The sequence below is a fragment of the Trichosurus vulpecula genome, chromosome 1, assembly GCF_011100635.1.
Source record: "Trichosurus vulpecula isolate mTriVul1 chromosome 1, mTriVul1.pri, whole genome shotgun sequence".
In the NCBI taxonomy this organism is placed as follows: domain Eukaryota; kingdom Metazoa; phylum Chordata; class Mammalia; order Diprotodontia; family Phalangeridae; genus Trichosurus; species Trichosurus vulpecula.
Window position 1 is genome coordinate 61,708,553 of NC_050573.1, and position 20,915 is coordinate 61,729,467.

At 49.0% G+C, this 20,915-nt stretch overlaps 1 protein-coding gene across 1 annotated transcript in view; it reads right to left on the reverse strand.

Moving 5' to 3' along the window:
• WDR18 (WD repeat domain 18) overlaps nucleotides 1-20,915 on the reverse strand; it is a 30,987-nt gene that overhangs the window by 1,607 nt on the left and 8,465 nt on the right. The window contains exons 3-9 of the mRNA XM_036741483.1: nucleotides 16,986-17,119; nucleotides 16,710-16,851; nucleotides 15,116-15,259; nucleotides 14,499-14,563; nucleotides 14,205-14,329; nucleotides 5,869-6,035; nucleotides 660-728 (exon numbers count right to left, since the gene is read on the reverse strand). Coding sequence (XP_036597378.1) covers nucleotides 660-728; nucleotides 5,869-6,035; nucleotides 14,205-14,329; nucleotides 14,499-14,563; nucleotides 15,116-15,259; nucleotides 16,710-16,851; nucleotides 16,986-17,119 — 846 coding nt within the window. The remainder of the gene's footprint in view (nucleotides 1-659; nucleotides 729-5,868; nucleotides 6,036-14,204; nucleotides 14,330-14,498; nucleotides 14,564-15,115; nucleotides 15,260-16,709; nucleotides 16,852-16,985; nucleotides 17,120-20,915) is intronic.

Genomic DNA, 20,915 nt, shown 5'->3' on the forward strand with positions numbered 1-20,915 from the left:
TGAAGGGGGGGCTCCAGACAAACTGGCCTGCTGTCTGAGGACTTGCTCAGCCAGGTGAGTAGACCCACCTCCAGCCTAGCCCCAGGGGCCTGCACGTTGTGGACAGAAAACACTCATGAAAAGCAGCCACTGAGGTCTTACTCTGCACGAGTTGGGTGAGAGCTCACAGGATGCCGCCACAGACCTGTGATGTATGCGGCTTCAGGCAGCACTCCCACCCCAGCCCCCAAACCTGAGAGGCTGCCGTCTGACTCTGGAGGGAGCTTTCCTTGTCACAGATCTGCCACAGACCATGGGGCAGGATTTGCAGAAGCCAATTTTGAGAGAACACAAGGAAAAACTTGAGTGTCCAACAACAAGCTAATAGGTAGGTGATGAACTCCTCGTCATCAGATGCATCCAAGCAAAGAGGGAAGGCAGAAGGGATTCCTTCTCTGGTGGGGCTTGGGCCTCTGAAGGCCCCCTGGCATCAAGAGGTTAGGATGCTGGGAGCTCCCTTTGGATCTCTGCTGTGACCTGAACAGTCTGCTCTCTGCCCCGCCTCCCCTAGCAGAGAGTTATGGCTGTCCTAGGGAGGGCTGGCAATGGCCACTCCCTGGGAACTGTCTCTGTGCATCTGAGCTCGATCAAGGCCGGGAGCTGCGGCACTCCAGACTCACCTTGTCCAACGTAGTGCACATCACGGAATGCAGCTTCTCAGCTCTCTCTAAATAGCTCTTCTCGGATCCCTACAAGAGGAAGGAGGTGGGGGTTTTCTCTCCATTTATTACACCCTTAATCATGGCCATTTCAGTAAAATCAGGGGTGAACATTACCCCTGTATCCCACCCCAATCAGGGACTGAAATTTTCACTGAAAAAGTTTCCAAAGCTTTTGACCTTAACTTTTCCTCTTTTCAGAGTCAGAGGGAGGGCTGGGAACCAGGTCTCCCGGGCAGGCCTAGCTGGAGGCAACTTGATTCCTGCCTTGGATCCTGGGCGCTCAGTTATAAGCCTGACCTACACAGGACTGAGTCAAGGCCCTTGTGTTGTGATCTGACCTCACTAGTCACACGATAGCCAAGTCTTATTCTTTTCTGGGCCCCAGCTTCCACGTACAAAAGATGACAATTAGACTAGACAAGTTCCCTTCCAATTTGGACAGCCTCTCAAGGCCCTTCCAGCTCTGACTTTCAGAGTTCTAAGGACCCTCCCAGTCCTGATGTCCTGTGTTCTATATTATGAGGGCCCTCCCAGCTGACTTTCAGAGTTCTAAGGACCCTCCCAGCCCTGACATTCTGTGTGCTAAGGTTCCTCCCAGTTTTGATGGTTTTGATAGATTCCATGTAAAAGAAGCTGGAGGAGAACAAGACAATGATTCTGATTTGAGACTTTAACACCAGAGTTAGACAGGATGCGACCTAGGCAAGAAGCCTAGCCAAGCTGTTCTACAACAAGGAAGGTGATCCCTGGGGAAGCAGAGGGGAACGTGCTGTGTGGAGGTGGGGAGAGGCCTCTCCTCCATCTAGGCTGCCGTCCTAGACAGTAGGTAATCCCAGGAAGAGATAGATGGGCTGGTTCTTTGATGCTTGCAGAAAGAGATTTGTTTCTTGGCTCAGGGCTGTCTGAAAGTTGTGCCTTTCATTAAGCCTGAGAAGGCTGCTCTCCACAGAGGCGTCCTCTGAGCAGAGTTAATCCATCAGGCCTGACAGCTCTGACTGCTTTCTGGAAAGCTAGGACAAGCCTGACAAGAATGGCAAACTGGGCACCCAGCATCGGGCATACCCTGACTAGTCATGTTCCTGCAAAGAGAACCCCCCTCCCTTGTTTTAGAGAGAGGGCCACTGAGGCACATGAAGAAAGGACTTGCCTGAGTTAGTGATGGATTCTCTGTGCTCTTTTCACTACAGCAGATTGAATGATGGATAGAATGGGGTCCAAGGCTTTGCCTTCCCTTAACATGCTGTGTGTCATCAACCCAAGCTAGTCAGGCAGACGGCAGGCATTCCATCACTGCTTACTGTGTGCCAAGCACTGGGCTGATACAAAGAAAGGCAAAAACCAGAGCCTCTACCCTCAAGGAGCTCATGAGCTAATGGGAGCAAACAATGTGCAAACAGCTCTGTGTGTACAAGATCTACACAGGGCAAAGAGGGGCCAATCTCAGGAGGATGGCACCAGCACCAAGAGATGTACATAGCAGGATTTTAGCTGAGATCCAAGAGCAAGCAGGGAAGGCTCTGCCATGAGGCAGGGAGAGCATTCTGAGTATGGGCAGGGAGCAAAGGTAGGAGCCTGAGCTCCTGTCATCACCCATGATGGCAACAATGGTGTCCCTGAGTGGGCGCCTCTGAAAGGACAGAAGATGGCTTGGCTGTGAAGGAGCCCAAAGACTAAAGTGAGGAACACACAGTGCTTATGACTCTGGGCAAGGCAGCACCCCCTTTCAGCCTCATGGGATCCCAAAGGCCATCAAGTTCAACCCTTCCAGTGACCTGCCCAAGGTCACACAGTGATCACGTGACAGAAGGCAGGTGTGGCCTCTTCCCTGTACCAGGCTGCCGCCTCAGTTTCCTTATTTGTCAAATGAACTGACTACACTCATCTATTCTGGCTGATCATCAAGGTTCCTTGTACCTTTAAATCCTACCAGGCACAGGGCTGTGAGCATGTCTCTTGGGAATCCATGCAGACCTTTTTCTGTCTTCTCCTTTTAGGGCTAAGCACTACTGTTCCTTTTCAATCTTGGGGCCAAACACTAAACTGCCCCAGAAAAATGCCTCCCTCCCATGTCCTCCTGGGCCTTAGCCTGACTCCCATTTTCTTTGTACTTGAAAACTGCTGTTTGTTTCAGCCCTTGCCTAAACGTTTACAGAGCTGGGCCAGACCCATGCCACCTGGGTCTGATAAGCATTTCCTATTTACCTCAGCCTGCTTCGCAGCCCGCCCTCTTGTCAGAGTTCTGCTGTGGTCATGGCTGCTGCCCCCACGCCAGGGGAATGTGCAGCGGAAGCTCCATGCCGATGTGTGTGATACACAAGGACAGTGGGATGGTGGGTAGCGTGCTAGGCTAGGGGTCAGGAAGATCACGGTCTGAATCTTGCTTCAAACACAATACCTAAGGCACCTGTGTGCCTCCTGTAGCTCCCTGCGACTCTACAGTTCATCTGTGAGTTAGGACTTGCCTTGATGAAGGGAATTCCCACACTGGGAGCTCCCTCAGTGGCTTTACATGGGATCTTAGGCAGTGTGACCTCATCCAACCCACTCTTTGTGCTCTGGGTAACCCAGGGCTCAGGGCCTGTGATGAAGAGATCTGTGATCTCCCTGGTGGGCTTACACCTCCCACCAATGTGGATCATAGGATCAGAGATTCAGAGCCAGGGGGCCCCTCAGAGGCCATCTGGTTACTAGGGCCCAGAAAAGCAAGTGGTCGTCCAGGGTCACACGGGGTCCTATAAGAACCAAGATCCAAGTGCTCTGATGCCAAACCCCCTACCTTTCCATTTGAAGAGGGCAAATCCCTTTTTTAAAACTCAGACTGGTTTTGTGAATTATTGTATGTTTGGGGAAAGAAATCTCTCCCTCTGACAGGCTGGCCTCTCCATGTTTAGCCAGGCCAGTCCTCATACAATGGACATGCTGCCCAGCCCTTACTTGGAGCCTTTCCAGGTGGATAGGGCCTGCCCAAATTTATGCCTTGCTCTAAAGAACCCAGGACCCCCTCAAAGCCACAGGGAAGCCCTAAAGGAGGAGGTTGGTGAAGAGTAGTGATGACCCGTCCATATGTGGCTCACACCTCCAAGGGTAAAAGCCACTTATTCCTGAAGTCTTTTCCATGCTAGCCATTGTCCGATGTTGGAGAAGAAAGGTCCCTTTCCTGGGAGACAGGGCTTGTCTGCAGATAAAGCCCAGATCAGTGTAATTGAATGCTTACCTGGATCTCATAGACTTCAATGACTCCTCCCTATTCTCCCTTAATCCTAGGGAACACTTAGGTTTTAGCACAGTTAACAGGATTTCCACATCTTTCCACACCTAACCTTGTGAGGTTGCTGGGGTAGAAGATATTGTCCCCGTTTTACAGATTTACAGGTGAGCAGACTGAGGCTCAGAGGGAAGCCTCCCCCAGATCACGTAGCCAGCCAGTGGCATGACCAGGACTAGGACTTAAGTCTCTGCCTCCCATATCTACAGATTTCTGAGGGACTTCGTGCTAGAAAGGTGCAAGAAATTTACAAGTTATCCCTCTAGTCCAGCCCCCTTCATGGGTAGATGGAGAAACTGAGGCTCGTCCCTCCCTTCCTTCCCGTTCCCATTGCTGGCACTAACCCCTCATGGCTGGACCATCACCTGACTTTCCTGGAGCTTCTTCCCCCATCCTGTCCTGTCCCCTCCCCCTATTGCCCCAGGGAGCCTGTAAGTCCTGGGTGAACAATAGTAGAACTTCCCTGCTCTTTCTTTTCTTTTCGAATTCGTTTTTACCTTCAGGTGTTTGTTGTATTAAAGGTAAAAGTCCCATCTCCTGAGCCTGGCATTCAAGGCCTTCTCAGTCTGCTTCCATTCTCCCTTTCTAGCATATTATCCTGTGCTGCACCCTGGGGACTTCATTCTATCCAAAATATCTGTCCTTGAAATATGCTTTCTCCTTTCCTTCTTCTCTGCAATGGCCTTCTTCTTTCCCACTGCCAGCTCTCACCCCTGCCAGCTGTTACAGTCCTCCCCATCCTTCTAAGCCAGGTGCAGTTTGGGACAGCTTTCCTGACCGCCTGACCAGAGTCTTCCTCAGACAGCCACCATTCCAGTCATTGTCATTCACGTGATTACTGTAGCTGGATTTGATTGGTGGTGGCCCAGCTCCTACTCATGTGCCTCTTCCCAGCTGGTGCTCTATGTCCCCAGGGCCCTGCACATAGCAAAGCCTTAACCGATGTGTGTCTAACACAGGCCTTCACTTTCTGTGTGTCCCGGGCCCCTTTGGCGGTCTAGTGAAGCCGGTAGACACCCTCTCAGAATCATCTCTTAAACAGCATAAACTCCTTAGGATTAAAAAATGGAAATGCCACAATCTTACCTTTTTGGTAAGCAAGGCATAGATGGCATACTTATCAAATTCACAAATGTCACAAATTTGGTGACTTAGCTAACAAGGTCAGGATCCAAAAAGACCTTGACAGGCTAGAGTGACAGGCTGAATCTATAAGATGAAACCTACTGGGGATAAATGTAAGGCCCTACTCCTGGACTGAATAAAGCAACCACACAAGTACTAAATGGCAGAGTTGAGGCCAGATAACAGCTCCTAAGAAAAAGATCCAGGGGTCTTAGTGGAGTACAAGCTCAGAATGTCACAGTATGACATGGCAGCCAAAAAAAGCCAAACAGTATCTCAGACATCATTAAGATCTCATCTGGAGTAATGTACTCTGAGTACCCCATTTTAGGAAGGATAATGACAAGCTACAATTCTTCCAGATAAAGGTGATCAAGACAGTAAGGGGACCATGCTATCTATATAAGAAGTAGTTGAAGGAAGGGAGGATGTTTATCCCGAAGTAAAAAATGAGGAAGGACATCGGGGCTGTTTTCCAGTATCTGAAGACCCTTCGAGTAGAAGAGAGAGATTAGGTTTGGGGGCCACAGGGCAACCAAGACCCCCAGATGGAAGGTGCAGGAAGGCAGATTACTGTTGTTGCTTAAATAAAAGATGGAAGATCACTTGTTGGGGTGGCACTGGTAGGAGGCGCTCAAGGGGCAGCCACATCCTGGAGGGCCCTGGCTGCTGGCTAAGAGAAATGATTTATTGACTCTCCTTGATGTCGCCCTTCGAGGCTCAAATCCCAGGAAGGACAGCTTCCCTCCCCAGGCCTGCTCTGCCAGACATCGGTACCTGCCGGTGCATGCCGAGGCGCAGCATCACTGCCTCGTTCCCCGATCCTTCACTGCTCTCCGTTCCCAGAAGGTTCTTGCTGAACTTGGGCAGGGGGAGGGTTGGCTTGCAGTCTGGGTTGAACATGCTGGCTGGGGCCAGCACAATGAAGGCATTGGTGACAGGACCTAGAGAAGAGAACAATGACAGGTTCTCAGACACAGCCTCTCAGAAACAGACTGGATGACTCAGCAACCAAAGGGAAAATGCTCCAGCTGTCTGCAGCGCAGTGGGGGTGGGGGGTGGCACGGGGTAACTTCTTAATTTCACTCACAGCAACCTCTGCCATGACTGAGAGCTACTTCCTTTGGTGCCCTGGCCAGGTGTGAACAACTCCTGAGCCAGGAAAGAAATGAAGGGTCCCTAGGGACCATCACTTTCCTTCTAGGTGGGGCAGAGGCGGGGGTCTCCCTCTCTTGCCCAGAGCCTGGTCCAGAGCTCTCAAGTGCTGACCTTTTCCGTTTGCCCAGCCTGGGCTGGTTCACCTCATCACCATCATGGGCTGCCAACCTCAAGAGAAGCTGCAGAATCCGAAAATGTCAGCACTCAGAGGCCTCAGAGATCACCCAGTTTGGCCTCCTTGGTTTAAAGATGAGGACATGAAGTCCCACAGACATCATACAGTGAATTTGATGCTGGACTCAGGAAATTTTGCTGCGAAAAGAAAAGGAAAAAGCCCAGGTCTCCCATTCTCTGCAGAACAGCAGTACGAGCTGGGCAGGAGTCCCAACCTCTAGGGCAGGGCTTCTTCACCTACATAATGTCCTCAGCCCAACAGGACTGTGGAGCCCTTCTCAGAACCATGTTTTTAAATGCACAAAATCAAATGCAAGGATTACAAAGGAAATCGAGTCATCAGAACAGTCATCACTCCCAAATAGCTGAGCCCCTCCTCCCCGCACTGCAAGGCCGCAGCCATGGGTTTGTGTCCTGTGCCCAAGGATGGCCAGCCTGATGCTGGAAGAGCTTCCCAGGGACGGAGGATGGCCTGTCTACTGCTTGGTGAGACAGGGATATGTCTCAAGAAGCTCTCCACTGCTGGGCTGGAGGAGGCTAAAACTGGGGGCCACAGTGGCTCTCTGAGTCTCTCACCAATCTCAACATCAGGGGAGTCAAACCTGAGCTCTGTGAATTTGTTTTTAAAAAAAATTTTGCTAACTAGGTTTCACTAGTAGTGGCTTTCTCTGTGATCTTCTCTACTTTACCCTACATTTACAAACATGATTCTTCACCAGCCTGCCTGCCACAGGGGTCCAGGACAGGAATCCACACCGGGTCTTTGGGGCAGTGGAGGAAAGTGAGTTTTCACAACTTCGGTACATCTGCAGATGAGGGCTATGGGTCCCCTCATGCCATGTGCAGCCATCTCACAAAGAGGCAGACTGCTCTGCTCCCCACCAGCAGGGTCCTGAGGTCCTTTCTGGCCCTAAAGCTCTATGACCAGAGGCCAATGCCTCCTCAGTGCAGACTTTTTGGCCTCCAGGAAAGCAGCCAAGGAAGGCAGGGCCAAGGGGCACACACCAGAGGCCTGACATCCCCTTTGTGAGCTATCTCCTTGGAGGATACAGACGAACACTGCATGTTCTGGCTGCAAGGAGATGTAGAAGGAAGCCTTGCTATTCCAACTGGCCCAAGTGGCAAAAGGGAAGGCCCAAGGCTGAAGCCAAGGTGACGGAAGGTGAGAGTAGGGAAGGAGTCAGCTTCTTCAGGGCAAATATCCTTGGGGCTGGGCTGGGGGAGGGGGGTGCTCATTCTTTTTTCTTTCTTTCTTTATGCCCTGTCATTACAGATTTATGGTTTCGACCACACTCATCCTTCCCTTTGGAGTTCACTCACAGGTCAGGCATCATTACAAAAAGGCAATTAGCAAAGAGCTCTTTGGGGTCTTAGGAGAGGAAATGAGCCCGATAAATCGCATAAATAAATGGCTGCTGAAGCCCAGGCAGCTGGAGGTAATTATTCAGTGCTGCCTGGAGCCCTTCTATTCCCTGGGGGAGGTGGGAGAGCGACGTCTCAGACGCTGTTTTAGGGAGCCAGGAAGTAACCTGTGACCACAAGTAGGGTGGTACGAACCTGGGCTCAGACCCGAGGGTCTCTGAACACCGCTTCTAGCTCCAAATCCCAACTGTATTGCTACTTCAGGCAATCAACACATTTGCACCATGTACCTCCTGTGTGCCAGGAAACTACTGACTTACAGAAGAAGGTGATGTCCCTGAACCCCAATCATACTGAAAGCCATGGGGGTGCAAGTGGGGCAGGGGCGGAGAGGACAAGGAATCTCATTGGGGTCCCATGTGTCGCCCCTAGCCTGGACGACCCTGTTCTGTCTTGCCTGTAAAGCCCAAATCTCCATTTTCTCTCCTGGCTCTGGGCTTAAATGAGTCGTCTGACATCCTGCTCCAGCTTAACAAATGTCTGCTGAGTTGTTCAAGGCTGTCTACTCACTAGGGAGGCTGGGTGAGATGGGCAAAACACCCTACTCCTCCCTCGGAGCAGGCCAGACTCTGCCCACCTGTCCTCCTTCCAACCATTTCTGCAGATCTCTGGGAATGAGATGGGCCTAGGCAGCCTTTCTCCCTTCTCTGAGCTTCTGCGGCCAGTCTAGACAGGCAGGCTAACATTTTTAAAAGACCCATGTCTGATCATTTGCCTAAAAAGGGGCAGCAGGAAGGAGCTAAAGAAGAGGTGCCAGGATTCAGCTGCAGGACGAGGCATTCTCTGCCAGTCAGCGCTGATAGCTACCTCTCACTTTCACTCCTATACCAAGAGGATGCTCCATGTGGAAATCAGGGCTCAGACAGGGCTCCCAATGGGGCAGCCCCTCGGAGCAGATGCAGACTGACTCCTGGAGGAGCCAGGGCAAACACAAATGGCATAGAATGTCCAGTCCCCAAAGAGAATCACCACATGTCAACTACAGGAATCTAAGGGGACCTGGCAGGACCAGCAGGAAGGCTGAATTTGCTGGTGATGTGGCAGCTGCATAAAATCCAGGGGGAACAAACAGAAAGGAATCTAAAGATGTGTCCGGTGGAAGAAGGAAAAGGTAGCAGATAGGCAGAGTTGTAGGCCCTTTGGGAGTAGGGATCCTCCCCTTCTTTTCTACACTTCAGGCACCTGGGCCTGCGCAGGTTGGATCCCACACTATACGAGAGTGGGAGCACACAAGGAGAAGGAGGGATGGCAAATACTCCCTGGACAGACACCCAAATCAGGCCCCAGAGCTGGACTGTCCAACTCTGGCTTTCCAGGGCCTTCAAGTGCCCAATTCTTAGTTTCTTTCTTTTTTTTTTTTGAAGGGGAGAAGGCAGAGCAATTGGGGTTAAGGTATTTGCCCAAGGCCACACAACTAGTAAGACTGTCAGGTGTCTAAGGCTGCATTTGAACTCAGGTCCTGTGCTCTACTCACTGCACCACCTAGCTGCCCCTCCAATTCTTTCCTTTAAAAAAAAAATACACACACACACATACACACACACACACACACACACACACATATCTCGTGCTGATATCCTATGCCAGAGGTGGGGAACCTGTGGCCTTGAGGCCATATGTAGCCTTCTAGGTCCTTGGGTGCAGCCCTCTGACTGAATCCAACTTTTACAGAACAAATCCTTTTATTAAGAAGATTTGTTCTGTTTAGATTGAATTCAGTCAGAGGGCCACACCTGAGGATCTAGAGGGCCACAGGTGGCCTTGAGGCTGCAGGTTCCCCATCCTTGTCCTATGCTTTCACATCACCTTCCTTTCCAAAAATCTCCGTCCTCACCTAGCAAGCCCTTTCTTGTAACAAAAACAAACAAACAACAGTTTGGCAATGACATCAACTGAGTTGGACAGAATAGAGGACGTTCTACACATCACTCCAGTGAAGGGAGGAAGCTGCATTTCTTTCAATTGGTCGTTGGGGTTGCATATCTAGTTCTTTCAAGGGGTACAAGAAAATTCTAAAAGCAAAATATATTTTAAATAAATAAAATAAACAAATTTATTTAAATAAATAAAAAACTGCCATGCAGTGGTTTGGGGCTGGCTTTTTGTTTTTTGGAGAGGAGTGAAGGATAAAAAGATTCACTACACCTGAGTAGTGTTAGGAATCACAAAATAGAAACAAATGATAATAATTAACAAAAAGGTGTTGAAATGTCCAGTTTGGAAATATTTTTTTAAAAGAAATCGAGTCCCGTGGCAATAGTTAGTACTGAAAGGGTTATGAAAGGATAGGCACACTGATACATTGTTAGTGGGGCTGTGAAGTGGTACAAAAAGAAATGTGGAATTATGCAAGTAAAGGGACCAAAATTTGCATACCCTCTGAACCAGAAACTCCTATTACCAGTTTATACCCCAAAGGAAGCCATTGATATTAAATTATTTCTAGCAGCACTTTTGGAGATAACAAAGAATTGGAAACAAAGTAGATGCCTATCAATTGGGGAATGGCTACATGATACATGAATGTAACATAGTGCTACGGTGCTCTAAGAATTGAAGAACACAGAGCCAAGATGGCGGCTGGAAAGCAGGGACTTGTGTGAGCTCCCCGCCAAGTCCCTCCAAAAACCTATAAAAAATGGCTCTGAACCAATTCTAGAACTGCAGAACCCACAAAATAGCAGAGGGAAGCAGGGCTCCAGCCCAGGACAGCCTGGATGGTTGCTGGGTGAGGTCTATCATGCATGGAACTGGGAGCAGAGCGGAGCAGAGCCCAGCGTGAGCTGCACGGATCAAACAGACCAGAAGCCGGGCGGGGTGGCCCCTAGCGCCCTGAATCAGTGAGCTGTGGCAATTGTCAGACTTCTCAACCCACAAACACCAAAGATAACAGAAAAGAACTGCAGAATCCACAAAACAGCTGAGGGAAGCAGGGCTCTAGCCCAGGACAGCCTGGATGGTCTCTGGGTAAGGTCTATCGCACACGGAGCTGAGAGCGAGGAGAGGAGCAGAACCCAGCATGGGCAGCAGCAGGTCCCACACCAGGAGCTGGGCGGAGCGGGCCCTAGAGCCCTGAATCAGTGAGCTGCAGCAGTTACAAGACTTCTCAACCCACAAACACCAAAGACAACAGAGAAGGTTAGTGGGAAAAGCTGCTGGGGACAGGGTGATAGAGTTCCCAGTTTAGCCACCGCCCCGGGGGCAGCAGAGGTTGGGTAGCTACAGAACTACAGCTGCAGTTGCTTCCAGCCCCAGGCCCACCTGGTGGGAGGAATTAAGTGGGGGATCAGAGCAGGAGTGAAGAGCCTGCTGAAAATCTGAGTCCAGTCTGGGTTGGGGGTTCTTGGGGAAGAAGGAGTGCTGGTGTGGGAGAGCAGGCTGTAATAGCTCTGAAAACAACTGCGCATCCCCCTCAAGCTTGGAACAAAGTACTCTTTACTCTACAAGCAGTCATACCCCACTGAAAAACTCAAGGGTCAAGTAAGTTGGCTGGGAACATGGCCAGGCAGTGAAAACACACCCAGATGCAGTCTCAGACTCTGGAATCTTTCTTTGGTGACAAAGAAGACCAAAACATACAGCCAGAAGAAGTCAACAAAGTCAAAGAGCCTACAACAAAAGCCTCCAAGAAAAACTGGTCTCAGACCATGGAAGAGCTCAAAAAGGATTTGGAAAAGCAAGTTAGAGAAGTAGAGGAAGAGAAATGAGAAGGATGCAAGAAAACCATGAAAAACAAGTCAATGGCTTGCTAAAGGAGACCCCAAAAAATACTGAAAAATACACTGAAGAAAACAACACCTTAAAAAACAGACTAACTCAAATGGCAAAAGAGCTCCAAAAAGCCAATGAGGAGAAGAATGCCTTGAAAGGCAGAATTAGCCAAATGGAAAAGGAGGTCCAAAAGACCATGGAAGAAAATACTACCTTAAAAATTAGATTGGAGCAAGTGGAAGCTAGTGACTTGATGAGAAATCAAGATATTATAAAACAGAACCAATGGAATGAAAAAGTGGAAAACAATGTGAAATATCTCATTGGAAAAACCACTGACCTGGAAAATAGATCCAGGAGAGATAATTTAAAAATTATTGGACTACCTGAAAGCCATGATCAAAAAAAGAGCCTAGATATCACCTTTCAGGATATTATCAAGGAGAACTGCCCTGATATTCTAGAGCTACAGGGCAAAACAGAAATTGAAAGAATCCACAGATTGCTTCCTCAAATAGGTCCCAAAAAGAAAACTCCTAGGAATATTGTCACCAAATTCCAGAACTCCCAGATCAAGGAGAAAATACTGTAAGCAGCCAGAAAGAAACAATTTGAGTATTGTGGAAACACAATCAGAATAACCCAAGATCTAGCAGCTTCAACAGTAAGAGATTAAAGGGCTTGGAATATGATATTCCGGAGGTCAGTGGAGCTAGGATTAAAACCAAGAATCACCTACCCAGCAAAACTGAATATCATGCTCCAAGGCAAAATACAGACTTTCAATAAAATAGAGGACTTTCAAGCTTCCTCAGTGAAAAGACCAGAGCTGAATAGAAAATTTGACTTTCAAACACAAGAATCAAGAGAAGCATGAAAAGGTAATCAAGAAAAAGAAATTGCAAGGGACTTACTAAAGGTGAATTGTTTTGTTTACATTCCTACATGGAAAGATGATGTGTATGATTCATGAGACCTCAGTATTAGGGTAGCTGAAGAGAATATGCATATATATGTGTGTGTGTGTGTGTGTGTGTGTGTGTGTGTGTGTGTGTGTATGTATATATGTATGTGTGTGTGTATATATATATATAGAGAGAGAGAGAAACAGCGGGCACAGGGTGAGTTGAAGATGAAGGGAAGATATCTAAAAGAAATAAAATCAAATTAAGGGATGAGAGAGGAATATATTGAGAGAGGGAAAAAGGGAGAGATAGAATGGGGTAAATTATCTCTCATAAAAGTGGCAAGAAAAAGTGGTTCTCTAGGAAGGGAAGAGGGGGCAGGTGAGGGGGAATGAGTGAATCTTGATCTCATCAGATTTGACCTGAGGAGGGAATACCATACACACTCAATTGGGTATCTTACCCCCCAGGAAAGGAGGAGGAAGAAGATAAAAAAACAAAGGGGGGATGATAGAAGGGAGGGCAGATGGGGGTGGAGGTAATCAAAAACAAACACTTTTGAAAAGGGACAGGGTCAAGGGAGAAAACTGGATAAAGGGGGATAGGTTAGGAAGGAGCAAAATATAGTTAGTCTTTCACAACATGAGTATTGTGGAAGGGTTTTACATAATGATACGCATGTGGCCTATGTTGAATTGCTTGACTGCTTAGGGAGGGTGGGTGGGAAGGGACGAGGGGAGAGAATTTGGAACTCAAAGTTTTAAAAACAGATGTTCAAAAACAAAAAAAAAAAGTTTTTGCATGCAACTAGAAAATAAGATACACAGGCAATAGGGTATAGAAATTTATCTTGCCCTACAAGAAAGGAAGGGAAAAGGGGATGGGAGGGGAGTGGGGGACAGAATGGAGGGCTGACTGTGGAACAGGGCAACCAGAATATATGCCATCTTGGAGTGGGGGGGGAGGGTAGAAATGGGGAGAAAATTTGTAATTCAAACTTGTGAAAATCAATGCTGAAAACTAAATATATTAAATTAAATAAACTAAAAAAAAAAAAAAAAGAAATAAAGAACACAGAGAAGCATGGAAAGATCTACATGAACTGATGCAGTGCAAAGTAAGCAGAACCAAGAAAACAACATGCACAGTGACGACAACAAGGGATGTGGAAGGAATGACACAGAGAATCAAAACCGAATTAATAAAGTTCCAAAAAGGAAGTGGGACCTGAATGAAGAGAAAGGAGAGGGTGCCCCCAAGCTGCCCCTCTGTGGCGGTGGGAGAGCCACAGGGGTTATACACTGCACATGTTAGCAGATTTTTTTCAATGTATCAATCATTTATGCTGGGAGATTTTTTCTCTCTAAAAAATACTTCCTGTTATAAGGGAAGGAGAGCAGGGACACATTGGGGGTAACTATGATGACAAACAGAAGACATCGTTAAAAACTCATTCAAAAAAATAAGTCTGGTCCTCTTTCTGTACCAGGAGCTCAAGACTCTACTCACGAGCAGAGACAGAAACATTCACTGGAAAATGTTGAGAAGCTCAATTTCTTAGCTCACAAGGAACATCCCTCTCTCTCCCCGCAGCACCCCAGGGGAGGGCTCAGCGCCAACCTCTTTCTTCCTTTCCTGGCTGCATCTGTGTCCCTAGGAGATGGGCAGTGGGTGAGTGCCCAGTGGTGCTACGAACCCTATCCTGGAGAAAGGGAGCTCCATGGATCAGGGACCCCTCCCTACCTTTGTGGCTCACGGTCCGAATGCACTGCTTGCTCTGGATATCCCACAGTCTCACCGTTTCATCATGTGAGCCTGACAGCAACAGGCTACCATCGGCTGACACTGAGAGACACGTCACCTGGTTCCTAGGGACAGAGGGACACAGAATGGCACCTGGGTTCTGAGGAGACAGTGTGAAAGACACGTATGTGGGGGCAAAGGAGTAGGCCCCTGCCCTCCCTTCCACCCAGCCTCTTGGACATGACTTGATTCACAAGCACAGAGAAGCCTCCTCTCCTGTGTCAGCCCCCTCACCGGTGTCCTTTGAATAGCTTTCCATTCTCCTGTTCAGTGCGGAAGGTCTTCTCTCTCTGCCCAGGCTACAGGGATCAAGCAAGAAGGAAAGGGAATAGGATGAGGGAAAGGAGGGGCCAACGATTTCACAGCTGGTGCACAGGTAGTAGGCATTCAGGGAGCTCCTTCAAGCTTGCCAAGGATGCTCCATCCATGATTAGCTCAAGGAGGCAGGGGCTACAGCTGTGATTGTCCCCACTGAACACATGAGTGCACTGAGCATAGAGATCTTAGGTAGATGACCGCCGATGCTAAGAGTCAGGGGCAGGTTTTGAGCCGAGGTCTTCCTGACTCTAAGCCCAGCATGCTTTTCACTGTGTACCACACCAGGGAAGATGGAGACTTGGGAGGTTCCAAATTGCGGCTACTTGGGCAAGACTGGCGTGCTGCTGGAGGATCTGGCCAGTGAAAGATCTCACGTTCTTGACTTGGCTTTGTGCCAAGCAGGGGGGAATGGAAACATAGCCAGAAAAAAATCCCTGGGGAACTCTGCCAAGAACCCAGATGAGTCCAAAGTCCCATAACTCTGAGTGAAGGAGGGGACGGAAGGGCTGCTGGCTTCTTCTCCCAATACTCACCCAAGAGAAAAGGTCAACCTGGAACACAGACCCATCGCTGCCCCCGCAGAAGAGGTGGTACTCAGCCAAGTCCATAGTCACGGACATGATGGCCATATCGAAGAGAACAGAGAGGAGCAGTTCACCGGAAGAGATCTCCCACAGCTGGGGGGGACATAAGGAGGACAAGACTATGTAGCTCTGCAACTGATTTGGAGGTTAAGAGCAGAAACCAAAACATCTGGTGTCCTAAGACCTAGAACTGGAAGGAAACTTGAACACTAATTCAACTGCCCCCCCTCTTATTTTATGGGTGGGAAGAGACTTGTTCAAGGTCACACAGGTAGTAAAGCAGAAGAATCAGAATTCACCCCCAGGTTCTGACTCTAAAAGGCGGTCTTTAAGCAGCAAGTGACAAAGATGCCCACCAAACATCAGAGCAGAGACAAGTTATCAGCCTGTGAGGTTTTCACTTCCCATTCCATTGCTACAGGGACAGACAAGCGAAGAGGCAGAGGAGTCCCCTTCTACCAAAGGCAGGGCCGCCAGGAGGCAGAGTGCTTCCCTCATGGGTAGCCCTTGAGAAGGGGGCTGGGACGAGAGAGGACTGAAATGCCAACATGTCTGTGGTGTTGTGGGTCTTCACAGACCAAGCAATATTTCTTTCCTTAAATAATTCATTATTTGGATTGTGAGATACTGGTTAAATTTATGGGCCTCAGTTTCCTCATCGGTAAATTGGCAAAATGACAGGGTTGGACAAGAAAATCATTCAAGTGCCTCCGAGTTCCAAATCCCATGACACTAAGAAATTCCACTCTAAGCTAAAAACAAAAAACAAACAAACAAAAAAAACATTGCTGACAATGCAAGAGATCTAGGTTGAGAGGCAAAGGGAAGATTAATAACAACCAACAAGGGAGAGGGGAGGGGGAAGGGCACCGGGGCATCAGGCCACCTCGCATCTGACCACACGTGTCCCAGGCTGAGTCACTCAAGGCCCACTCCTCAGAAAGGGTCAGACTGTCCCTTTCCCTCTGAGCCAATCTCTAAGCTCTGCCCTGGCTGCCTGCATTCTTCCAGTGGATCTCCTCAGACAAGGGGCTCATTTCAGCCTAGGAAAGCAAACACTTCACTTCTGGCATCATTCATCCTCTTCCCTATCGCTTTGTACAAACAAGTGCTGGGGATGTGCCCCTCAAATCTCTTGGAAGCTGTTCTGGGTAAGGGGGTCAGATCATCTCGGTGAGATGCGGAGGCTGAAGGACAAATGATAATGACCAAGCAGGAAGAAGTCCAGATGTGTTAATCATGCAGCTTCCCTCTGAACAAGAAGAAGCTATAAACCTGCAAAGGGGATTAGAAACTATCGGAAGGCCTCGAAGCTCTTAAGAGACAGCAGGAAAAAAAAAAAAAAAGCCTGATGGCATTGGCAAGACTCCATCACTTAAAAACAAAGGTCCAAACCTGAATTAACTGCAAAAGACAACTCCTGGGACTAGATCCAAAGACTTTAACTCTTCAGAGCCTTCAGCTGGACTGTGCTGTGTTCACTGACAGGTCAGTCATAACTCTGAGAGAACAGATTCTAGGAAGTACACTTGCCACATCTTACCTTCACCGTCTGGTCCAAGGAGGCAGTGGCGGCTCGGGCCAAGGGTCCCCCAAAACCACAGTGCAGGTCTGTGATGGGAAGTGTGTGTTGAGACCACACATGGCGGGGATCGGGAACTTTGGATTGTTCCACCTGTAACACACTAGGGGAATGGACAGAAAAAGAGAGAGGCAGTAGGCCTTGAGGAATAAACTGCCAACTCCCACCGGTCCTCCCACCTGGCTTGGGAAGGCCCGTGGATGCCCAAGACAATAGCAGGAGCAGGGCTTCCCTTACCTATGGAGGCTCCACACCAAGGCCAGGCAGTCTTTGCCACCTGAGAGGAAGTGACTGCTGTCATCTGTAAACGTCAGGCAGGAAAGGTCTTGGTAGTGTCGGTTCAGGATGGCCAGGAGGTTCCCTGTGGAAACCTGAGAAGGAGAGGAGTAAAATTCTGGCTCTACAGACAGGAGAGCGAGAAGTGGGAAACTTGCCCAACAGCCCAAACATCAGATACGGCACGCAAGGGCCAGAGCCAGGAGAGCCGGATCCCAAGCCCCAGTCCCACTTCTCCAAGGCCTACGGTTGGTCAAAAGTCACTTTGCTCTCTTAATACTGTTTTCCCCTCCATAGCTGGGGACAGTTGTACTTGCATTATCTATCTCCTGGGGTTGTGGTGGAGAAAGCACATTGTCTTAATTCTAGGGTCCCCAGGAGAATGTAAGCTACTGGAGGGCAAAGAGTGGTTTTTGGCCTTTCTTGGCATCTCTAGTAGTGAGCCTGGCATCTGGTGCTTAATCAGTGCCCACTGACTGACCACGGCCAGGACACAGGAGGCAGCGTGAGGAGAGCTGGATCTTGAACCCGACATCAGGAGGGATTGACCGGCCATGTTGGGGGAGGAGATCCCCAGACCAGGAGGTGGAAGACCCCATCCTGGCTCTGAGCTTCCTGCATCTCAGAATAAAGATGATCATTCTGATGCCTCCTTTGAGGAAGATATGCCATAAAGCAGCTCATGCCCTGCCTGGTTCCCCTCCTCTCTTCACATCTACTACTGTGAAGCAGGCACCTCTTGGCAGTGATTATCCCAAGGACTCTGTAGGCTCCCTATTGTGCTGCCAAGGAAGATTGACGTGGAGGGTAGAGGAGTCTCCATGGAAGAGGGGGCATAAATGGGATGCGTCTGCTTCATTAGCAGAGTGAGTGCCTGGCACACAGTAGGTGCATAATATATGCTAGTTAACTGACTGACAACGGCGAGCTCACATATCCACAGCAGATGCCAGTCCCTGAGATTAATTTGTTACTGTCCCAAAAATAAGCATTCTTTCTGTCAAATTAGTGCAGCCAGATGATGTCAAAGACAGGCTCCCCATCAATAACGTCCCAAGGGACAAGCTGTCATCCCAACCACGCTGTGCTATGCAACAAGAGCCTAGCCAAGTGCTTAGAATTCAGCCAGGTCAGTGGCTATGCCCTACCTGCGGCTGCTGGAATCCCGTGCAGCCCCGAGGGAGTAGGGTATGAAGAAGAAATCAATTCAACAAGTACAGATTGGGAAGTGTGGCTAGATAGCAGCTAATCTGAAAAAGATCTAGGGGTATCAGAGGACCAGAAGTTCAGAGTTAAGAGTGTGATAATGGTAACCAAGAAAGACAATGCAACCATAGGCTGCTTGAGAGGGGGGTTGGGAGGGGGGGCATTCTATCCAGAATGAGGGAAGTGTTGGTCTCAAGGTTCTCTGCCCTGGCCATACGGTTTGTCTGCATTCCATCTCCCCCATTAGACTGTGAGCTCAAGGGCAGGGAATGACTTTGCCTTTCTTTGCATCCCCAGCCCTTGGCACAGTGCACCACAGTAGGTGCTTAATAAATGGTTGTTGCTGTTGTTGTTCCTGTATCTAGAGCTCCGTGTTTAGTTCTGGTGGTGTCAGCTCCCAGGGACAGTGACCAGGCCAGCGCAGGGCCTCAGAGTCATCTGACGGGGGGATTCTCTGGTAGAAGATGGGTCAGAAATGTTCAGCTTGGCCAGAGAACTAGGAACAACGGACAGAAACTGCAAAAGAGCAGATTTCGACTTAAGGAAAAAAAATCCTAATGATCAGAAGAGTCTGCAAATGGAATAGGCCGCCTTGGGAAGCAGGCAGCTCCTCCTCCTGGAGGACGTGGAATCCCAGATCGAGAGCCCAAAGGGACCTTGGCTCCCACCTAGTCCAACTCTCTCACTTTATGGAGGGGGAAGCTGAGGCCCAGAGTGGCGAAGCGGCTTGCCAGGGTCACATGGCCAGTGTCTGAGGCAGGATTTACACCTAGATATTCCTGTCTCATGCCCACTGCCCTATTCATGATGCCACAATATCACTTTACAAAAAATTAATTTTATTTTTAAATTTTGAACCTAAAACACCAAAGAGACGAACATTTCCATTTTTAAAGAACATAAAGAGTTGTCCAAAAATGTCCATCTTGTGCCCTTTGCTTTTTTAAAAAAATATAAGGGAAGAGAATGGCTGTGCTTTGGGTGAGATGGTCTGTCCTGCTTGGTCTTGCCCTGGGTCACCCGGGCTCCTGGGCCGAGCCCTCCCTCCTGAGGCTAGGTCCCTTGGCTCTTTGGGGTTCAGAGTGCTGCGTTTGCAGGGCCCTCTATGGCATCTGAGAATGGAGTGCCAAAGACCTCGGAACCCATGGGTGCCTGAGCTGTCCTGGTTACAGAGCTGTTGCTGCTCCCTAGGGTTTTTAAGGTGTCCCCCTCACCCCAGGATTCCAATCACCCTGGAGCTTTCTTGGGCTAGGCCTCTGCTCCTGCTGACTCCAGACAGCGCCTTGGAGGCCACGTGTGTTTCTGGTCCATCTCTACTCATGCTAGAAAGCTACTGGCTTTGCTGACAATACTTTCCTATTGCCCATGGCCTACTGGCTAACTTTCTGTGTAGGTCTAGAGTGGAGGTAGTCACTCATTGTATTTTCTCACTGGATTTCTGGTTTATTTTTCGGTCTGGTGCAAATTTTAGGGTTCTGCTATCACAGCCATGTGGGAGCTGGGGGGCTGGCCTCCATTCAGTAAGCCATCTTGGCTGCAGATTCTCTAGGTAATTTCTCTACACCAAGTCTGTACTTGTTGGGGAAACAGTGGGGGCAGGGGGACTCAGGTATGAGTCAGATGACAGCCTTGGAGGTTCTTCCAACTCAAAGATTCTGTGACTCTCTAGCCCTGATCATGCCGCCCTCTATTCTGGCCCATCTCTGTTAAGCTACGGACACCTTTCTTTCACCAAAGTATTATGACTACACGGTGCTGGGTTTTTAGGATGGGAGCAATTACTGAATAGGAGAAGAGGCCTCAGTGGCCTCTCACAGTAAGCAGGAGTGCCCTTTACAGAGTCCATGACAGGAGGGCATCCAGTCTCTGGACACAGGTCAAGTTCAACGTCACCCTCCATATCATTGTGTGCTGTGACTGTGGCAGGAAAAATGATCTTGGAAGTGAGTGGTGAGCACGGCATCCTGCTGGGACACCACACAAGGTTCTGAAGTGGAAGAGCTGAGCTCTCTGCTTATTCTCAGGGAGATCCTGATTGAATCACTGGGCCTCTCTGACCCTCACAGTCTTCATCTGTAAAATGACACTACACATACTTACTTGCATGACTTAGTTCATGAGGGCCATAAGACAACAGGAAAATACACATCACATCCCTGCATTATGTCCTGTGCAATCCTGCCCTAGTCCTATTTTGTGTCTCAGTTTTTCCCACCAGAGAAGGGGACAATAAATACTCTTTGCCCCAGGTATAGTTCACAAGGATTTCATGGGGGGATGAGCTAGCATCTGACGAATCCCCCTTAGAGAATCATTACTAAGAATAAAGGAGAAAAGAGGGTCCGAAGATCATGGTCAAAAGTGTCATGGGGGACAAGGTGGGGGAAGGGAGGGGGACAGCAAATTTCTCTCTCTGTACGTAACATGGGCTATGAAACATACTTTCCTTAACCAAAGCAGATAGATGCCCATGGGTTGGAGAATGGCTATAGCGGTGGTGGCACAAGCATCAATACAGCATTCCTCGATAGTAGGAAACGGCACATGTGATGACTCCAGAGAAGTCTGGGCCAACTTATCAGAGTGAAGTGAAGCGCTCCAGGGAAACACTACACGGTAAGCACAACGTAAACAGAAAGGCTGATGGGCCAAAGAGGAAAGAGGAGGCACCTCAACCTTAATTGG